This window comes from Pelodiscus sinensis, chromosome 23 (assembly GCF_052426305.1).
Source record: "Pelodiscus sinensis isolate ZL-2025 chromosome 23, ASM5242630v1, whole genome shotgun sequence".
Taxonomy (NCBI): Eukaryota; Metazoa; Chordata; order Testudines; family Trionychidae; genus Pelodiscus; species Pelodiscus sinensis.
The window spans coordinates 2,929,997-2,947,164 of NC_143074.1; the positions used below are offsets into that span (position 1 = coordinate 2,929,997).

The window sequence follows — 17,168 nt, forward strand, 5'->3', positions numbered from 1 at the left end:
CCGTGCCGACAGCCGTTCGGCGCGCGCTCCCTGGACACGGGCTAGTGGCGACTTTACCGGCACGGGAAGTTGGGGTGGAAAATTCCCATGAAAAAGCGAACCGGTAACATGTTAGGCTTAACCGGTGAACCGGGCCCAGCGGGCCGCTCCAGCCTGGCCAGGCCACTGTGGGGGTAGGAGTGCGCCGGCTGGGCCGGGGCCGGTCAGCAGGTTACCCCGGAAAGCATGTCGGTAAGGCAATGCTTCCCGGTTTACCGGTTAACCCTTTACGGCCCTTGCGGAAAGAGGGAGTTCGAAGGGAACAAGGCAGCATGTGAACGGGATGCTAGTTCTGAGCAGGGCATGTGTGGCCCGGAGGGGTTGTGGTGAGGGAGAAGGGCCCGTTGCCAGCCCACAGAGTGCACAGGGGTGCCCTGGACCCCTAATTCTTGGAGCTTTGGCGTGGCTAGTCAGGGACAGACACAGACAGGGGAGCCGTGGCCAATCGGGGGCGGGGGAGGCTGTGCCTGGTGCCCCTTACCCGTGGCAGCCTCTTGTGGCCCCGCTTGGAGCAGGAGCGGGGGGAATCGGTCGCAGAGGGACGGGGCCGTGGGGCGTCTCAAGCCAGAGGAGGAGGTGGAGGAACCCGGTTCCTCTCTGGGCAGGTCTTACCCTTGCTCGGGGAACACGGGCCAGCGCTGCATCCAGTCTGCCCCGCCTGCCCGACCCCCCTGCCCGAAATGTGCTGGGGAAGGCGCCACGCAGGCAGCAATGCTGCTGTGACCCCCCGGCGCGTCCCGGAGGGGAGAGGCGCTCTGACACCCCGGCTCTCGCTTTGCAGGCCAAACGAAGGGCGGTTTCTTACCCATCCCCTCCCCCAGCAGGTCTCATTCTCCCCATGTTCTGAGGGAGACCCTGGGCTGAAGCAAGTTGTCCAAAGTCACATAGTGGGCCTGGGTCCCGGCCCCCAGCCGCCTGCTCTAGCCATTAGACCAGCTGCTCAGCTTGCCCTCTCCTGCCTGGCTCCCTGGAGCCCCGAGCTGGGTGGCTGGGGCCTGCCAGGGACGTCCCTGCCCCGGAGCGGGCGGTGAGGCGTGATGGTGATGGCGCCAAGCCCAGGAACGCTACTGGGACTCCAAGGGGAAGATTGCGGGGGCAGGGCTTGTTGTGGGCCCCGGGGGAAGAGGGCCCCGCACGCTCCCCCAGCCCCGGCCGCGGCGCATGGCCCCCAGAGAGCGGCTGGGGGCAGGGCAGGGCAGCGGTTGGAGACCCGCAGGAAGAAAGGGGCTTCAGAACAAACCTGCCATGTTTTCAAAGGTGAGTGTCGCCGGGGCATTGCTGCGGGAATCGCACTCCTGATACCGCACCCAGGTCTTGTCCAAATCCTCCATGAAGCCGTTCTCATGCGACCTGCAGCACAAGGAGACAGTAGTGCGTTCACTGGGCACCGCTGCCGGGCACCGGCAGATCCCGCGGCAGCTCGCACGGACACACCGGGAGCAGACAGCCCGCCCCTCTTATTCACTCCAGCCCAGGGCAACCCCACTCTGCTCAGCAGCCCCCGTGCCCCGTCGGCCAGAGGCTAGAAAGAGCCACCCGGCACTTGCTTGTGGCAGGTGGGGCACGTGTGCAAACGTGCAGAGGAGCTCACGGCAGAGCACCACGTGTGTACATTTCACGTGTGTCTGCAACCCACACGTGCACACACAAGCCTGCCTGCAGTGAACTTGTGGGTGTGGCGGTTACATGGCGTGCACACTGCATGTGCAAACGTGCAGAGGAGCTCCCGGCAGCTCCAGGCAGAGCGCCACGTGTGTACATTTCACGTGTGTCTGCAACCCACACGTGCACACACAAGCATGCCTGCAGTGAACTTGTGGGTGTGGCGGTTACACGGCGTGCACACTGCGTGTGCAAACGTGCAGAGGAGCTCCCGGCGGTTCCAGGCAGAGCGCCACGTGGGTATTACACCGCACATGTGTACATGCCACGTGTGTGCTCAGTGCGCCTGCAGCCCTTGGTGCCGATCCTGAGACCCGGGCAGGAACCGTCACCTTCACGCTACCAGGGACCAGCCCTGGCTTGTCACGTGGAATCAGGCTCACGTGGCCTCTGATCCCACAGCTGGGATCTCCTGCCCTGGTCCCCCAAGTCCCTGCAGCAGGCGGCGGCGCTAGCTCCTCGCCCTGCCCTCCCCACCCCCGTTCGAGCCCAGGCAATGCCCAGAGAGCGCCGCGAGCGGGTACAGACTTGAGGATGGCCAGGGAGACGTTCTGCTTCCAGGGGCTGTCCTTGCGCATGCCGATCCCAAAGCCAGAGCGGAAGAACAGCTCCCCCGTGGTCACCAGGTCGCACTTCTGGGAGGCCTCGAACTCCAGCACGGCTGAGTCCCAGATGAAGGCGTGGAGCTTGCTAAAGCGGCACGGAGAAAGGAGCCGAGTCAGTGCAGCCCTGGGCCCTGGCTGGTCGCCGAGGGAGCGGCAGAAGGCGCGCTCGGCTTGAGTGTCATCCGCCGGCCAGGTGCTGGCTCCCTGCGGGAAGCGACGCCCAGCCTGGCCGGCCCGCCCCGACCAGCAGCAGGAGCGGAGCTGCTCTACACGGCAGCAGGAAACCCAGCGGGGCTCATCCGGTGCCGGAATCCCGCGGCTCCGCAGCGACGCCAGCGCCTGGTCCCCAGGGGAAAGGCAAGTGCCAGCCCCGCTCTCGGCCCTTCCCACCTGTGACCCCTACCCCGCCCCACCCAGAGGAACATGCCACATTTCTGGGCTTGCTCCACATGCCGTCCCCGAGCACACCCAGCTACCCCACACCCTGTACCCCTGTAGTACTAACGCACCTGGCTACCCCCCACCCCGTACCCCTGTAGCACTAACGCACCCGGCTACCCCCCACCCCGTACCCCTGTAGCACTAACGCACCCGGCTACCCCCCACCCCGTACCCCTGTAGCACTAACACAGCCAGGTAACCCCCCACCCCGTACCCCTGTAGCACTAACGCACCCGGCTACCCCCCACCCCGTACCCCTGTAGCACTAACGCACCCGGCTACCCTCCACCCCGTACCCCTGTAGCACTAACGCACCCGGCTACCCCCCACCCCGTACCCCTGTAGCATTAACACAGCCAGGTAACCCCCCACCCCGTACCCCTGTAGCACTAACGCACCCGGCTACCCTCCACCCCGTACCCCTGTAGCACTAACGCACCCGGCTACCCCCCATCCCGTACCCCTGTAGCACTAATGCACCCGGCTACCCCCCACCCCGTACCCCTGTAGCACTAACACAGCCAGGTTAGTAACCCGGCTACCACCCACCCCGTACCCCTGTAGCACTAACACAGCCAGGTAACCCCCCATCCCGTACCCCTGTAGCACTAACGCACCCGGCTACCCCCCATCCCGTACCCCTGTAGCACTAACGCACCCGGCTACCCCCCACCCCGTACCCCTGTAGCACTAACGCACCCGGCTACCCTCCACCCCGTACCCCTGTAGCACTAACACAGCCAGGTAACTCCCCACCCCGTACCCCTGTAGCACTAACACAGCCAGGTAACCCCCCACCTCGTACCACTGTAGTACTAACACGCCTGGGTACTCCGGTACCCTTGTAGCACTCACACACCCGGGAACCCCCCACTCTGCACTAACACCCCCAGGCATTTACCACTGGTCCCTACGGCACTAGCACCCCCAGGCCGTATCCCCCTGGGCCTGCCCTGTAGGACTAGCACAGTCCTGGAAACCGCTGAGTGTCCCCGCTCCTGTCATGACAGGTATCAGCCCTGCGGCCCAGGGTCCAGCCTCAGCCGGCGAAGCCTTGTGCAGGGATCTCGCCCCAGCCCGCCTGGCCACCAAGCAGCACTGCCGATGCCTCCCTCAGCGCCAGGTCCCCGCCTCGTCTCCCAGGAAGGACCCGGCGAGGCCTGCAGCACCACAGACAGCCTGGGCCCGGCTCCGCTCCCTGCCTGGCCCGCGGCCCCTCGCTCACTTGTCGCGGACGGCCTGGATGGCTTCGGCGGCGCTCTCGTAGTTGTGCTTCTCCATGTGCCGGTACATGGTGCTCAGCTCCACCTGCCGCCGGAAGTAAATGTCCACGGAGCTCTGCTTCACCGTGGCGTAGATGAACTTATCGGAGGGGTTCCGCAGCTGCAAGGCAAGGGGGGCCCGGCGGTGAGCCCGGCCGGCGCAGCGAGGGGGTGCTTGGGAACGGGGGGGTCACACGCTCCCTGCGTGCCTGCTGTCCCCCCACCTTGCCCGGCAGGCCCAGCTGCCGGCCCCCTCTCTCGCCCTAACTGCTCTGCTCCCTGGGGCGCCGGCGCCTGGCACCTGACTCCCGTTGCCAGTCCCGGCCCTCGCCGGCAATGCCCTGAGCTCACCCTGTCCGCTGGGGTCTGGCTCGTCTGCTTTCAGCTGGGCGCGGTAATCGTAGAACCCTGGAACCCCAGGGCGGGCAGAGACCTCAGGAGAGATCCAGTCCAGCCCCCACCCAAAGCAGGACCAACCCCGACTCAATCAACCCAGCCAGGGCTCTGTCCAGCCGGGACTTAAACACCCCTAGGGATGGAGATTCCACCCAGCGCTTCCCCACCCTCCTAGGGAAATAGTTTTTCCTAATATCCACCCTAGACCTCCCCCACTGCAACTTGAGCCCATTGCTCCTCGTTCTGCCACTACTGAGAACAGCCTCTCTCCAGCCTCTTTGGAACCCCCTTCGGGGAGTTAAAGGCATCATCAAATCCCCCCTCACTCTCCTCTTCTGCAGACTAAACAAACCCAGAGCTCTCAGCCTCTCCTAGTAGGTCATGCGCTCCAGCCCCCTCCCCTGGGCCCTCTCCCATGTGTCCACGTCCTTTCTGTAGTGGGGGGCCCAGAACCGGTCGCAATCCTCCAGACTGGGTGTAATGCTTTGTGGCAGGGCCTGGCGCTGGAAAGTGCGGGGCGCTGTGATGGCGCGTTGGGGTTTTCCCATCTCCTGCACCCCCGTAGTGGCACGGACAGACTCCACCAGCCAGTAGAATAGAGGGAGTTTATTGCTTCTCTAGGATACAGCACAGCACTGATGTAATCTGGTTCCAGGGCAGGCCTAGGATGCCTCAGCCCCCCTTGAGATGGGGGAGACTGGGCCCCTAAATTCCAGCCCCTTTCCCTAGGCTGTCTCCTCCATGTTCCCAGACAGAAATTTACTCACTTCCAGCCCTGCCCCCCAGCCAGGGCTCCACTCCTCTTCTTCCCATTGTTCCGCTCCCTGGGAGATCACTGGTCAGACAGGTTCGGAGCCCCCTTGCATAATGACTCACCCCCTGCCCTGCTGGGCCGTGCTGCAGCCAGTGGAGGTCACTCACAACCCACTGCCCAGCATAGCAACCTGCAAGGTACCCCCACTACGTCACAGGCGCCACGATTGGATTTGTTATAATGAGACTATCGAGTCGTTTCCTGTCCAATTAGTGCAAGTTCCCTAACAACTGCCACAGCACCTGGCTCTGTGCTAGTTCTGGATGAGATTCCCCGTCCATCCGTCCATCTGTTCTCTCTCACTGCTCCATGCAAGAGCCTGCGCCTGCCTCTGAGACACCCGGGCCGGGCGGGGGGGGGGAAGGGGCAGGGCGTCTGTCCTCCGCCATACGTGCTGAACAGGAGCCACCAGCTTTGCAGGACTCACTGGGACCTTCACTCCTCCCCCGTCACTGATTCCGATCCCTCGTGAGCTCCTCATGTGGGGGTTGGGATGGTGTCGGCTCTTACCCTTCCCCGCTCCTGCCCTCGCCTGCGGGTCTCCCTTCCCCTGGGCACCTGCTTTCTCTCCCGCTGGAGAACAGCAGGACCGGGAGATGGGCAGGGAGACAGGCCTCATGTCTCAGGTGGGATGAGCCAGCAGGCTCACCTGGGCCTCCCGCTTGCTCTGGGGAGGCGGGATACCTGAGCTGGGAGGGACCCACGGGGACCGTTTCCTAAGCACCTGTGTGGGGCCCTAAGGACTCATGGGGTATGTCTAGACTGCATCCCTCTGTCGGCAGAAGGATGCAGATTAGGCAGGTCAACATTGCAAATGAGGCAGGGATTTAAATATCCCACGCCTAATTTGCATAAAAATGGCCGCCACGTTTTGTCGACTCAGCACTTTGTCAGCAAAAAGTGGCCGTCTAGAGGGGATCTGTCGAGAAAGAAAGCCTTTTCCCACCGATTCTGTAAACCTCCTTGCAGGAGCCATAATGGAGCTGTGGAAAAAGGCTTTCTTTCTCGACAGATCCCCTCTAGATGGCCGCTTTCTGCCGACAAAGTGCTGAGTCGGCAAAACACGGCGGCCATTTTTATGCAAATTAGGCGTGGGATATTGAAATCCCTGCCTCATTTGCAATGTCGACCTGCCTAATCTGCATCCTTCTGCCGACAGAGGGATGCAGTCTAGACAGACCCATGGCTTGAGCACCCAGTGAGCCAGCGACAGGCCCTGCTGCCCGGCCCCAAGATGCACATCGGCCCATCCTCTGCCTCAGCATTTCCTGCCTGGGTGACACGAGACACCCCCAAGCCCTTCCCGAACACCCCCTTACCCTGGGGTCGTTGATGCCGGTGATTCTCTCCTCGGGTCTGTCCAGCACCAGGAAGGCAGCCAGGTTGGCAGTGTAGGAAGCCACGATGATCATGGCAAAGCCGGCCCACACCATGCCCAGGATGCGGGCCGAGAAACTCCGGGGAGCCCCTGTGGGAGAAAAGGAGGCGGCGGTAGGCACCGAGCTGCGGCGCCGCGTGTCCCAGCCAGGAGGGGCTGCCCCGAGCAGACAGGCCCCAGGACGGGCCCCAGGATCTCATCCCCCGGGCTGGAGAACGAACCCCACTGGGGCTCCCAGCCCCGGGGCATGACGGGAGTCCCAGGGCTGGCTCCAGGCACCAAGGGAGGACACTGGCTCTGGGGGCTGCTTGCTCCCCCGTATGGCGCTTTCAGAGCCGTCAGCTCAGCCAGACTTACCAGAGTCATTGCTTGGAAACATCTGCTCCAGGCTAGAGCTGCTGGGGAGACCCCGGGGCCAGACTTTGCCTGCCCCACCACAGCGTCTCTCTCTAAGGAGCGGGGCCGTGGGGGCGCCAGGCTGGATCCCCTGGCAGGGGGAAGGCTGGGCCCTGGTGCCAAGACGGTGGCTCGCTGGAGCTCCTTCTGGCAGGATGGAGGGAGAGCCGGGCTCCCGGCAGCCCGGACGCTGATACTAGACCCACCCGCCCCATTGCCCAACCCGGAAAAGGCTCGGGCAGCTCTCGCCACAATGGGGAGCAGCTACTGAGGGTCAGGGACCTGGTGGAACCGTTTCCCAGCTCACGTGGCAGAGAAACCATTTGCCTGGCTGGGTCGGTGGGTCCTTCCTCAGGAGGTGAGCTGCAGCAGAGAATTCGTGGCCAAGCGGGGCAGCCCAGAGCTTGAGTGGGTGCTATACGCAGAGGGGACGTGGTGTCAGCCGGGGCACTCATCCTCCTGAGTCAGCAGCGAGCCAGTTCCCTGGCGTGGCACAAGTGCTGTGTCCTCCCACCCGTGGCCACGGCCGCTCCCCAGCACGGTGTTGGAGGAGGGGCAGACAGGTTAGGCCAGAATGCAACGACCCTCCGAGTGGCCAGGCTGGGTCCATCCAGTCCTGTCTGCCCACAGTGGCCAGTGCCAGGTGCCCCAGCAGGGAACCCTGCAGCATCCTCCCGTCATCACGCCATCTCGAGTCGCGGGGCTCCGAGCGAGACGGGCCCGGAGCGGCGCCCTGCATTGCGGGCCTGCCCTCCAGCAGCTCTCACCTTCCCCGATGCCAGAGTTCAGCAGCACTCCCCAGGAGAACCACATGGCCGAGGAGAGGGTCAGCGCGTCTTCCTCCTCCTCCTCGCTGTTCACTTTGAACCGGCCGAACGGGCTGCAAGACACGGCCAACCGCATTGCTGCCACGCCCCGGCCCCGGCGCACCCGGGCTGCCCGGCATGTCCTGTGCCCATGCTGCTCCCCAGCCCCCCACCCCGGGCCCACGCCCTTCGGAATCTCCAGCCACACATGGCCACGCCCCATGGACCTCACGCCCCTTCCCCAGCACTGCACACCCACCTCCCACCTCCCAGGACTTGTCTGTGCTGGTAGCTCTTCCCATTCCCCTCCACTGGTGAGCCACTGCCTGGGTGTTCCCTCCGGGTGGGCCCTGTCCCAGTCCTACAGCCCCCTGCCCCCTACAGTGTCTCCCGGAGCCGGGGGGGGCACGTCTGCGCTGGGCAGGTTTAGCCCCTCGTGCTGCCCCAGCTCCAGTCTCTGGGCCCATGAAGGGAAAATGCTAACCCCTCCCCCCCCCCCCCCGGCTCCCAGCCCATCAGCCACTGCAAGGCGTGAACGAACTCAGCCCCCCTCACGGGAACGGGCGCGCGGCCCCCGCAGCAACGGGGCTTCGTGGGAGGGGGGCGTCACAGCACAGAGGGCGGGACCCTGGGCCTCTCGGGAAAGGAGGGAAGCCAATTCCAGCGGCCACTGGCTCTGGCATATCCAGAGCCCCCGCTACCTCCCCTGTAGGGCTGGGAGCTCGGGTCACCCCGGTGTCATGCCGAGTCAGGTGCCCACGTGTCTGGAGCGACCCAGGAGAGCCCCACGGCTCTCAGCGTGAGCAGGGGCCAGTGCAGTCGCCGGAGCCTCGGGGAAAACGGCCCCTCCCCCCAACGGCCACTCACCTGAACCGGTCTAAGAGATACAACATCACGGCCACCACGTGCACGGAGAGTCCCACCAGCAGCCACAGCGTGCTCTGGAAGGGCTGCATGAACGAGTCCAGGGTGCTGCGGGGGATTTCCTAGCACACAGGGAGGAGAGGGCAGGCGCATTGGCTGGAAAGAGTCAGCTGGGAAACCAGATCCCTGCCGGTCCCCCGCTCTCCCAGCCCCTCCCCGCCGGGCACTCGGGTGTATTGGCCCCGCCCCGCTGGGCACTTGGGTGTATTGGCCCCGCCCCGCTGGGCACTCGGGTGTATCAGCCCTGCCCCGCCAGGCACTTGGGTGTATTGGCCCCGCCCCGCTGGGCACTCGGGTGTATCAGCCCTGCCCCGCCAGGCACTTGGGTGTATTGGCCCCGCCCCGCCGGGCACTCGGGTGTATTGGCCCCGCCCCGCTGGGCACTCGGGTGTATCAGCCCTGCCCCGCCAGGCACTTGGGTGTATTGGCCCCGCCCCGCCGGGCACTCGGGTGTATTGGCCCCGCCCCGCCGGGCACTCGGGTGTATTGGCCCTGCCCCGCTGGGCATTCGGGTGTATTGGCCCCGCCCTGCCGGGCACTCGGGTGTATTGGCCCTTCCCAGCCGGGCACTCGGGTGTATTGGCCTCTCCCAGCCGGGCACTCGGGTGTATTGGCCCCGCCCCGCCAGGCACTCAGGTGTATTGGCCCCACCCCGCCGGGCACTCGGGTGTATTGGCCCCGCCCTGCCGGGCACTCGGGTGTATTGGCCCCACCCCGCCGGGCATTCGGGTGTATTGGCCCCACCCCGCCGGGCACTCGGGTGTATTGGCCCCGCCCCGCCGGGCACTCGGGTGTATTGGCCCCGCCCCGCCGGGCACTCGGGTGTATTGGCCCCACCCCGCCGGGCACTCGGGTGTATTGGCCCCGCCCTGCCGGGCACTCGGGTGTATTGGCCCCACCCCGCCGGGCACTCGAGTGTATTGGCCCCTCCCTGCTGGGCGCTCAGATCTTCTGGCCCCTCCTCACTGGAGCAAGGGGAGCCACAGACTTTCTCTGGGGTGGAGCTGGAGCGACCCATGGCGCTCGCTGTGCCTGCAGTTGGGGGCCTGCAGCCAGTGCTGTAAAGAAGAGGCTCCAAAGACACTTGATTTTCATTCAGCCCCCAGGAGAGGTCCCCCTCCCACAGCAAAGAGGGACCAGGGGACATGCTGTGACGTAGTGGGGGTACTTGCTGGGCTGTGGTGACCCCTGCTGTCTGGAGCAAGACCCAGCAGGGAAAACCTCGCTAGGCAGAGGTAATGCCAAACTTGTTGAACCAGTGGCCAGACACCCCCCATGGAGAGGAACAAAGGGAGGTGAAGGCTGCCCTGGCTGGGGGGCAGGGCTGGAAGGGAGTGAGTTGGTTGCGGGCTGTCTGTGAGGATGGAGGAGACAGCCTAGAGAGAGGAGCTGGAGTTTAGGGGCCCAGTCTCCCCCCAACTCAAGGGGGCCTGAGGCATCCTAGCCCAGCTCTGTGACCAGACTACATCTGTGCTGCGCTGTATCCTGGAGAGGCAATAAACTTCCTCTATTCCACCGGCTGGTGCAGTCTGTTTGTGCCATTTCGGGGTGCAGGAGACGGGGAACCCCCAACGCGCCGTCACACATGCCCATTCTCCAGCCTTGGACGAGAGGGCTCTCGAATCGAGCTCAGGAAAGCTGCTTTGCCTTGGCACCGCCACAAGAGAGCCGGGCCCGGGGACGGGGGGAGCTTGGGAGCTGGGCCCGCGCTGCCGTGGCTAGCTCTGAGGTGGAGACACCCGAGGGCAGGGCCTAGGGATCCCCCTGCTCCTGGTCCCGCGGGCGGTGGGGTGATGGTGGGTATGGAGGCTCGGCTGCACCAGGGAGGTTGGGGGGAGGGGCTGAGGAGGCCGGCGACGGTGCTAGTGCTGCTAAAAGGCCACCGTGCTGATGTTCGTCCATCGCGCAGCAGTAACTGACCCCCCCCCCCCATGCCCAGGTCACTTAGCGCCCCTGTAACAAACCACAGGGCCAGCCATACTGCCCCTCCCACTCCAGCCATTGCAGGGAACAGACTGGGCAGGCTGGGGCCGGATTCTACCCATGGGGCCGAGAGAGCCCGGGGGGGAACATCTCCGGGTAGTGCTGAAAGGTGGGAGGGAGGGGGCGTCAGTCCCACCCCTGGAGTCACCAGTGTCTCATGCCCACCCCACCCCCGACCAATCCCCACAACTGAGCACAAGGCTCCCTCCCCCATGGCGCTGCATTGCAAAGGGCCTGGACTCCAGAGCAGGGCAGATCTTGGGAGGCAGGAGGAGGGGCCTTCAATGGAGAAGGACGGATGAGAGGCCTGAGGCAGTGTGATGGGGTGTGTGGGCCCCACACTGGGCCAGGAAAGCTTAATGCCCTGTGGACGGAGGAAGTCCCGCCTCCCAACTGCACTGGGCATGCTCCAGGGGTGGGAGCAGTATAAAAGGGAGCAGCTCAGCTCAGTCTGGGCTGGATGCCAAGGAGGAAGGACTTGCTACAGGAGCCCCAGAGGTAACCCAGTCAGAGTTCCTGACGCTGAGAGCCAGAGATGTGGGAGGCGGCACTGAGCCCCCAGAGCCGGTGGAAGCTCCGGGGGAGACTGGTGCTGCGGAATCAGAGGACCCGGAAGCCATGTGGGTCACCCCAAAGCCAGATCGGGTAGGGAGCGACCCGGGGAAGCGGCGCGAGTGGTACCTCCCACCCGGGTGAGCTCAGCGTGTTGTCTCCGCCGTGCAAGTGTGATGGGGTGTGTGGGCCCCACACTGGGCCAGGAGAGCTTAATGCCCTGTGGACGGAGGAAGTCCCGCCTCCCAACTGCACCCCTTACCTTCTTCACCAGGATGGTGAGGCCCTGGTACTTGAAGGGCTTGGAGAATTCGATGTACTGCGCCCGCTCGTTGTTGATGGTGAGGGGCGCCACGATCATGTCTGCCTGGCCGCTCAGGAGCTCCCCCATCATCCCGTTCCACTCCTTCTTGTTGCTGTTGTTGACCTGCGGGAGCCAGCGTGGAGGTCAGCCCCCCACTGTGGCTGCCGCAAGGGGCTCGCCTCCTCCGGCGCCGGGCAAAGGGGGGGCTTTGGCCGAGGCTCCTCACAGCCACCCCCGCTGCTGCCGGCAGCTGCCCAGGCACGTTTCTCAACTCAGGGCAGAGGGCACATCGAAACTCACCCGCTCCTGGGTGCCAAATTTACCATCGGCCACCAGGTGAACCTCGTAGGTGAAATTCATCACCCCGGCCAGGCGGATGAGGAGGTCAATGCAGAAGCCATAGCAGCACAGCGACACAGTGGGGCGGCCTGCAGTGGGAAGAGGGGGCAGGGAGGAGGGATGGTGATGTAGCACCATAAAGACCACGGAGATTCAGCGCCTCGGTGCCTGAGCCTGCAGAGCCCGTGCGAAGGACGGGAGGAGGCCTGTGGTATGCAGCAGAGTGCTGCGGGCATGTGAGCTAACCCACAAGTTCAGTGACTGCAGACGGAAAGCGGCCGCTCTGTGCCACGTCACTGCTTTTGTGTGGGGATTGTTGCAGGAGCGCTGGTGTTTCACGGGGTGAAGTCACAGCACTGAGATCGCGCTGCAGCCCCGTGCTCAGAGACAAGAAACACCCAGGCTTGATTTTTGCATGAACTATGTGTGCAGGGAATGGACAAGATTCACACCCTCTTGGGTCTATCCAGAAAAATTTTCCATGCCACAGGAATGCATCCACCACTGGGGTGGAATGCAGTGGCTGTGGAACAGCTCACAGCAACACTTTTCCACACCGTTGGGTAGGAAACGAAGGAGAATATCGAGTTCAGCAGATGCTGCCGGGGGACTCGCCTCCCACCGTGGAGTTTACTGTCAAGGCTGTTTGACCATAGTATGGGGGAAGAGACAAAAGTAAGGGGAGAAGAGAGGAAGGGGCCAGTGAGTGGGGGAAAGAAAGAGGCTTGCGACGAGGCGGAGAGAGGGAGAACGGAGAAGAGGAGAGAAATGCAGAGAGAGGAGAGAGCTATGAGGGGGCTACCAGGTTCTGAGCAGCGACCACTGAGATTCCCAGCACCCACAGGGAGTGAAGAAGACGCGAAGGCTGGAGAAGGGTTGAAAGGGGGCCTGGTGCTCACATATTTGCCAGGGAGCTGCTCCCTGAACTAGGCTCCCTCCGTTTTTTGGATGAGTTGCGGCTGCGTTTTCATTCCCCAGACGCACCGTTACCTGGAATGGTCTCGTTGGGCCCGGTGCAAAAGACTTTCTTCACAGGGTCTCCGTTGATGGTAATTTCTTCCTTACACGTCCCGTCGGCTTGGGTCGGCTTCACGTACACGAAGGGCTCCTGGTGGATTGTCACAATCTGGGGAGGAAGCGGAAAGGACCGTTTGCCTCAGTCTCGGCCTCTGCCGAGGGCCTTCCCATTCCCTGAGGGGGAGGAGGGATACACGCCGGCTCCAGTCAAACACAAACTGCCTCGACTGGCCGGAGTCTCTCCTTTGTGGCAAGGATCCCGCCGTGCCCATCACCAGTGAACAGGCCCTACCGAATTCACAGCCGCGAAAGCCACAGCACGGACTGTGACATCTGGTCTCCACCGTGAAACCTGGTGGCAGAGCTGGGTGCCAGAGAACAATGGCTGCTGGATGGGCACCCAGCTCAGAAGGCAGCACCGCCGCCAGCAGCAGCACAGAAGTGAGCGTGGCCTGGTACGGGGAGGCATCGCTTTTTGGAGGGGGGGGCTGCCTTCCAGGGGGGTTCTGTGAGCAACTGCCTGGTGAGCCGTGCTCAGAGGAGGCTGCACTCGCTGCCCTCCACAGCCAGCCCAAGGCCCCTTTAGCCTGCGAGGGCCGTGGAGGAGCAGGGCCGGGGGCATCCAGCCAGGGTGCAGAGTGACTAGCAAAGGAGCTTATCTAGGGCCACTCAACCATCCAGTGGGAGAGCCAGAAGGAGCAGCCCGGTCTCCTGCCGCCTTGGTCACACCAGCTCCAGCTAAAACACCTCCCCTGGAGCTATGCCCTAGGGACTGTGCCGGACAGCCCTGCGCAGGGACCCACTGACAACGTGACCCTGAGCGCGTCTGGGCCTGCATTGATGGCCGGGGGCTGGGCAGTGCCAGGAACCCAGGGCACTCCCGCGGTGCAGCCCCACGGTGCTGCTGGAGCACCACGAACAGGCCGTTTGCTGGTACCTTCAATTTGGTTGACATCTGATAGCCCGCAGGTTTCTCTGTCTCTCCTCCCGGCCAGATGATCTTCCGGTCATTGGGCAGGACCTGCGAGAGTCATCGAGAGAGACTTTAGATGCCTGGGGCCGGGCCCACACCTCCGTCTCCGGCTCTCCCGCAGGGCCATACGTACGTGGCTGCCATTGAAAACCCCAACTTGCACCAGTTTCCGGTTCTGCAGGTTCATGATGCTGTAATTCGCGTATTTCCTGTCCCCGTCTTCATTGAACTCCAGTCTCCCGGTCACCCCCTCCATGTACTTGCAGGACATCAACACTCTACAAAGAAGACCCATGGTTAGGTGCCAGGACAAGTTTCTTCGTGTTCTCTGCTCCCAGAACCCAGGGCAGCAGGGTGGTAAGAAGCCGCCCTGCTCTCTGGGGAAGAGGGTCGGTAGCCCGGGGAGCAGACGTTCCGTTAGTCAGTGAGATAAACGCTGTGGGTCTGGTTTCCCTAGACGAGCTAGGCCCCGGCAGCTTGCAACCAGCCCAGGAACGGCCCTGAAGGGTTCAAAGCGGGTGGGACATGGAGTCCAGCCAGTGTCACTCTAAGCCCTGACCTTTGGGGCAGACCCAGATCCCAATGAGCCAGACCACGGGAGCTGGTCTGGGACGCTGGGCGCCGAAAGAATAGCAAGCGAGTGAGGCTACGTACGCCTGCCTTTTCCCAAGCAAGCGTGAGATCTGCAACTCAGCCCCGCAGTTCAGATTCCCAGCCTGCAGCTCTCCTCAGCAGCTCTCCCTAACCCCGGTCAGACCAGATCCCTCCAGCCTGCAGCTCTCTCAGGCACCCCCAACTCCAAAGCGCACCCCTACTCCTGGTCAGACCAAATCCAGCCTATAGCTCTCCCAGGCACCCCAACTCCAAAGCGCACCCCTACTCCCGGTCAGACCAAACCCAGCCTGCAGCTCTCTCAGGCACCCCCAACTCCAAAGCGCACCCCTACTCCCGGTCAGATCAAACCCAGCCTGCAGCTCTCTCAGGCACCCCCAACTCCAAAGCGCACCCCTACTCCCGGTCAGACCAAATCCAGCCTATAGCTCTCCCAGGCACCCCAACTCCAAAGCGCACCCCTACTCCCGGTCAGACCAAACCCAGCCTGCAGCTCTCTCAGGCACCCCCAACTCCAAAGCGCACCCCTACTCCCGGTCAGATCAAACCCAGCCTGCAGCTCTCTCAGGCACCCCCAACTCCAAAGCGCACCCCTACTCCCGGTCAGACCAAACCCAGCCTGCAGCTCTCTCAGGCACCCCCAACTCCAAAGCGCACCCCTACTCCCGGTCAGATCAAACCCAGCCTGCAGCTCTCTCAGGCACCCCCAACTCCAAAGCGCACCCCTACTCCCGGTCAGACCAAATCCAGCCTATAGCTCTCCCAGGCACCCCAACTCCAAAGAGCACCCCTACTCCCGGTCAGACCAAATCCAGCCTATAGCTCTCCCAGGCACCCCCAACTCCAAAGAGCACCCCTACTCCCGGTCAGACCAAATCCAGCCTATAGCTCTCCCAGGCACCCCCAACTCCACAGATCACCCCCACACCCGATCAGAGCAATTAGCCTGCTAGGTGTAAAGCTGCCGATCCCATGACCAGATCTACTTTGCCTGCGTAGTGCCCAATTTTCTAAAACTCACACCTTTTGAAAACAAAAGCCATTCCCCCAGCCCTCTTTGCGACCCCCAGCTGGATTTATTCCTGTGTGACGTTTCAAGCTGACGTGCTGTTGTGCTGTAGACCAACACAAATATAACTACGTTGCTGGCATTTTCTTCTATTGTGAACAAGATTCCGGTTTGTATTTTTTCATTCCCTATGAGTCCCAGATTAATAGACTCTGTGCTCAGGGATTCATAGATACCCAAGGGAAAGTCAATTCCCTGGAAAATTAGCATCTGAAAAGAGATGATAAGACTGAAAGTGGTTATACCCATGGCCCCCTCTCCCCAGTTTCCTGCAGTGATGGTTGTTGCTCTTAATTATTCTTTCCAGATTTACTTTCCATTCTGAGTGGCATAATCATGTAGTTGTATTTAAAATATTGAGGCCAGGTCTACACTAAAAGGGAACATTGAATCAAGACACACAACTCCAGCTACGTTAATTACATAGCTGGAGTCAACGTACCTTGTTTCGAGTTTCCCTGCCATCTCTACAGCGGGAGGCTGATGGGAACATTTGTGCTGAGGAGGGAAGGTGCCCTCTGAGTTTGATTTACTGTGTCTTAACTAGACTCTCTAAATCAAACTCCGGAAGATCAATCCCGACAGCATCGATCTTCCATTTAGTGAAGACATGGTCTGAATAGCAATTCAGATCTCCTTGCCTCCCTCTCTCATCAGTGGATTAATTCACCAGCAGAATTAGCATCAGAACTCAGGGAGGCTGACACCAAATCCTGTGCTCCAACCACTAGTTCATACTGCCTCTTCAAACATTTGGGGAACTCATAAATCCAGATGCTACCAAAGTCACGTTTGGTGGTAAATACTGGTGCAGAGGGGGAGGGACAATGCAGGAGCCCACATACCTCTTGAAAAGAGGGCCCGTCTTCCAGATGTTGGTGTTCCCAACGCAGCCTCTCGGGGGGTCCGTGATATTCTCCTTCTCGAATAAGTCGTGCACTGCCTGAGCGACCACTGCGACCGCGTCGCTGATGTGAGCTGACTCGTTCTTCCCGTTAATGAGCTGCAAACCGATCACCCCTGCAGCGAACAGAGACAGGGCCCAAGTCAGAGACCTCCAGGCGGACGTGCCCCCCCACAGGTCCGTCTCACCAGCTCTGGAGTCCTTTTGTTAGCAGGGTTCCACCACGTGGCCAACAAACTCTGGGCCATGGGAGACTCACTCCCTACAGCCTTGGTGCTGAGGGAGCCGGGATGAGACTCAGGCTGGGGCCAGGGAGGGCTCTTTGCTATTCTGCTAGGTGTTCTGCGGAGCACGCTGGGAACTCAGGCAGCCACAGGTGGCCCAAGGGGGGGGGCAGTGTATGAGGAAGCCCCAGCACTAGACGTCAGATGGGTGTTTAAGAGGCCAGGGTGGCCGCAGCGGGGCCGGGGTGCTTGCTCTGGGCAAGGGGGGAGTGAATCCAGGAGAGCTGTCTGCTACAGCAGTTCGTGTTCCCCTGGAAGCAGCCAGAGAAGGGAGCTTGGTGAGCGATGACTGTTGGAACTCAGTGCTGCAGTGCAAAGCAACACTAACCCCCACGAATGCTCCTCAGGGCCTGTTTCGCTGAGTCCCCTCCGGCAAATACTGGGCTGCTGCTATTGCAACGTGCTCTC

At 62.4% G+C, this 17,168-nt stretch overlaps 1 protein-coding gene across 8 annotated transcripts in view; it reads right to left on the reverse strand.

Moving 5' to 3' along the window:
• GRIN1 (glutamate ionotropic receptor NMDA type subunit 1) overlaps positions 1–17,168 on the reverse strand; it is a 66,229-nt gene that overhangs the window by 10,151 nt on the left and 38,910 nt on the right. For all 8 annotated transcript variants that reach the window (XR_016347763.1, XR_012897173.2, XM_075905397.2 and 5 more), the window contains 12 exons: positions 16,418–16,592; positions 14,025–14,169; positions 13,856–13,939; positions 12,892–13,027; positions 11,863–11,990; positions 11,521–11,685; positions 8,667–8,785; positions 7,761–7,873; positions 6,539–6,687; positions 3,973–4,130; positions 2,230–2,391; positions 1,280–1,389 (listed from right to left, as the gene is read on the reverse strand). Coding sequence is in view for 6 of the 8 variants with exons in the window: in XM_075905397.2 (XP_075761512.1) it covers positions 1,280–1,389; positions 2,230–2,391; positions 3,973–4,130; positions 6,539–6,687; positions 7,761–7,873; positions 8,667–8,785; positions 11,521–11,685; positions 11,863–11,990; positions 12,892–13,027; positions 13,856–13,939; positions 14,025–14,169; positions 16,418–16,592 (1,644 nt within the window). In the remaining 2 variants the exon portion in view is untranslated. The remainder of the gene's footprint in view (positions 1–1,279; positions 1,390–2,229; positions 2,392–3,972; positions 4,131–6,538; positions 6,688–7,760; positions 7,874–8,666; positions 8,786–11,520; positions 11,686–11,862; positions 11,991–12,891; positions 13,028–13,855; positions 13,940–14,024; positions 14,170–16,417; positions 16,593–17,168) is intronic.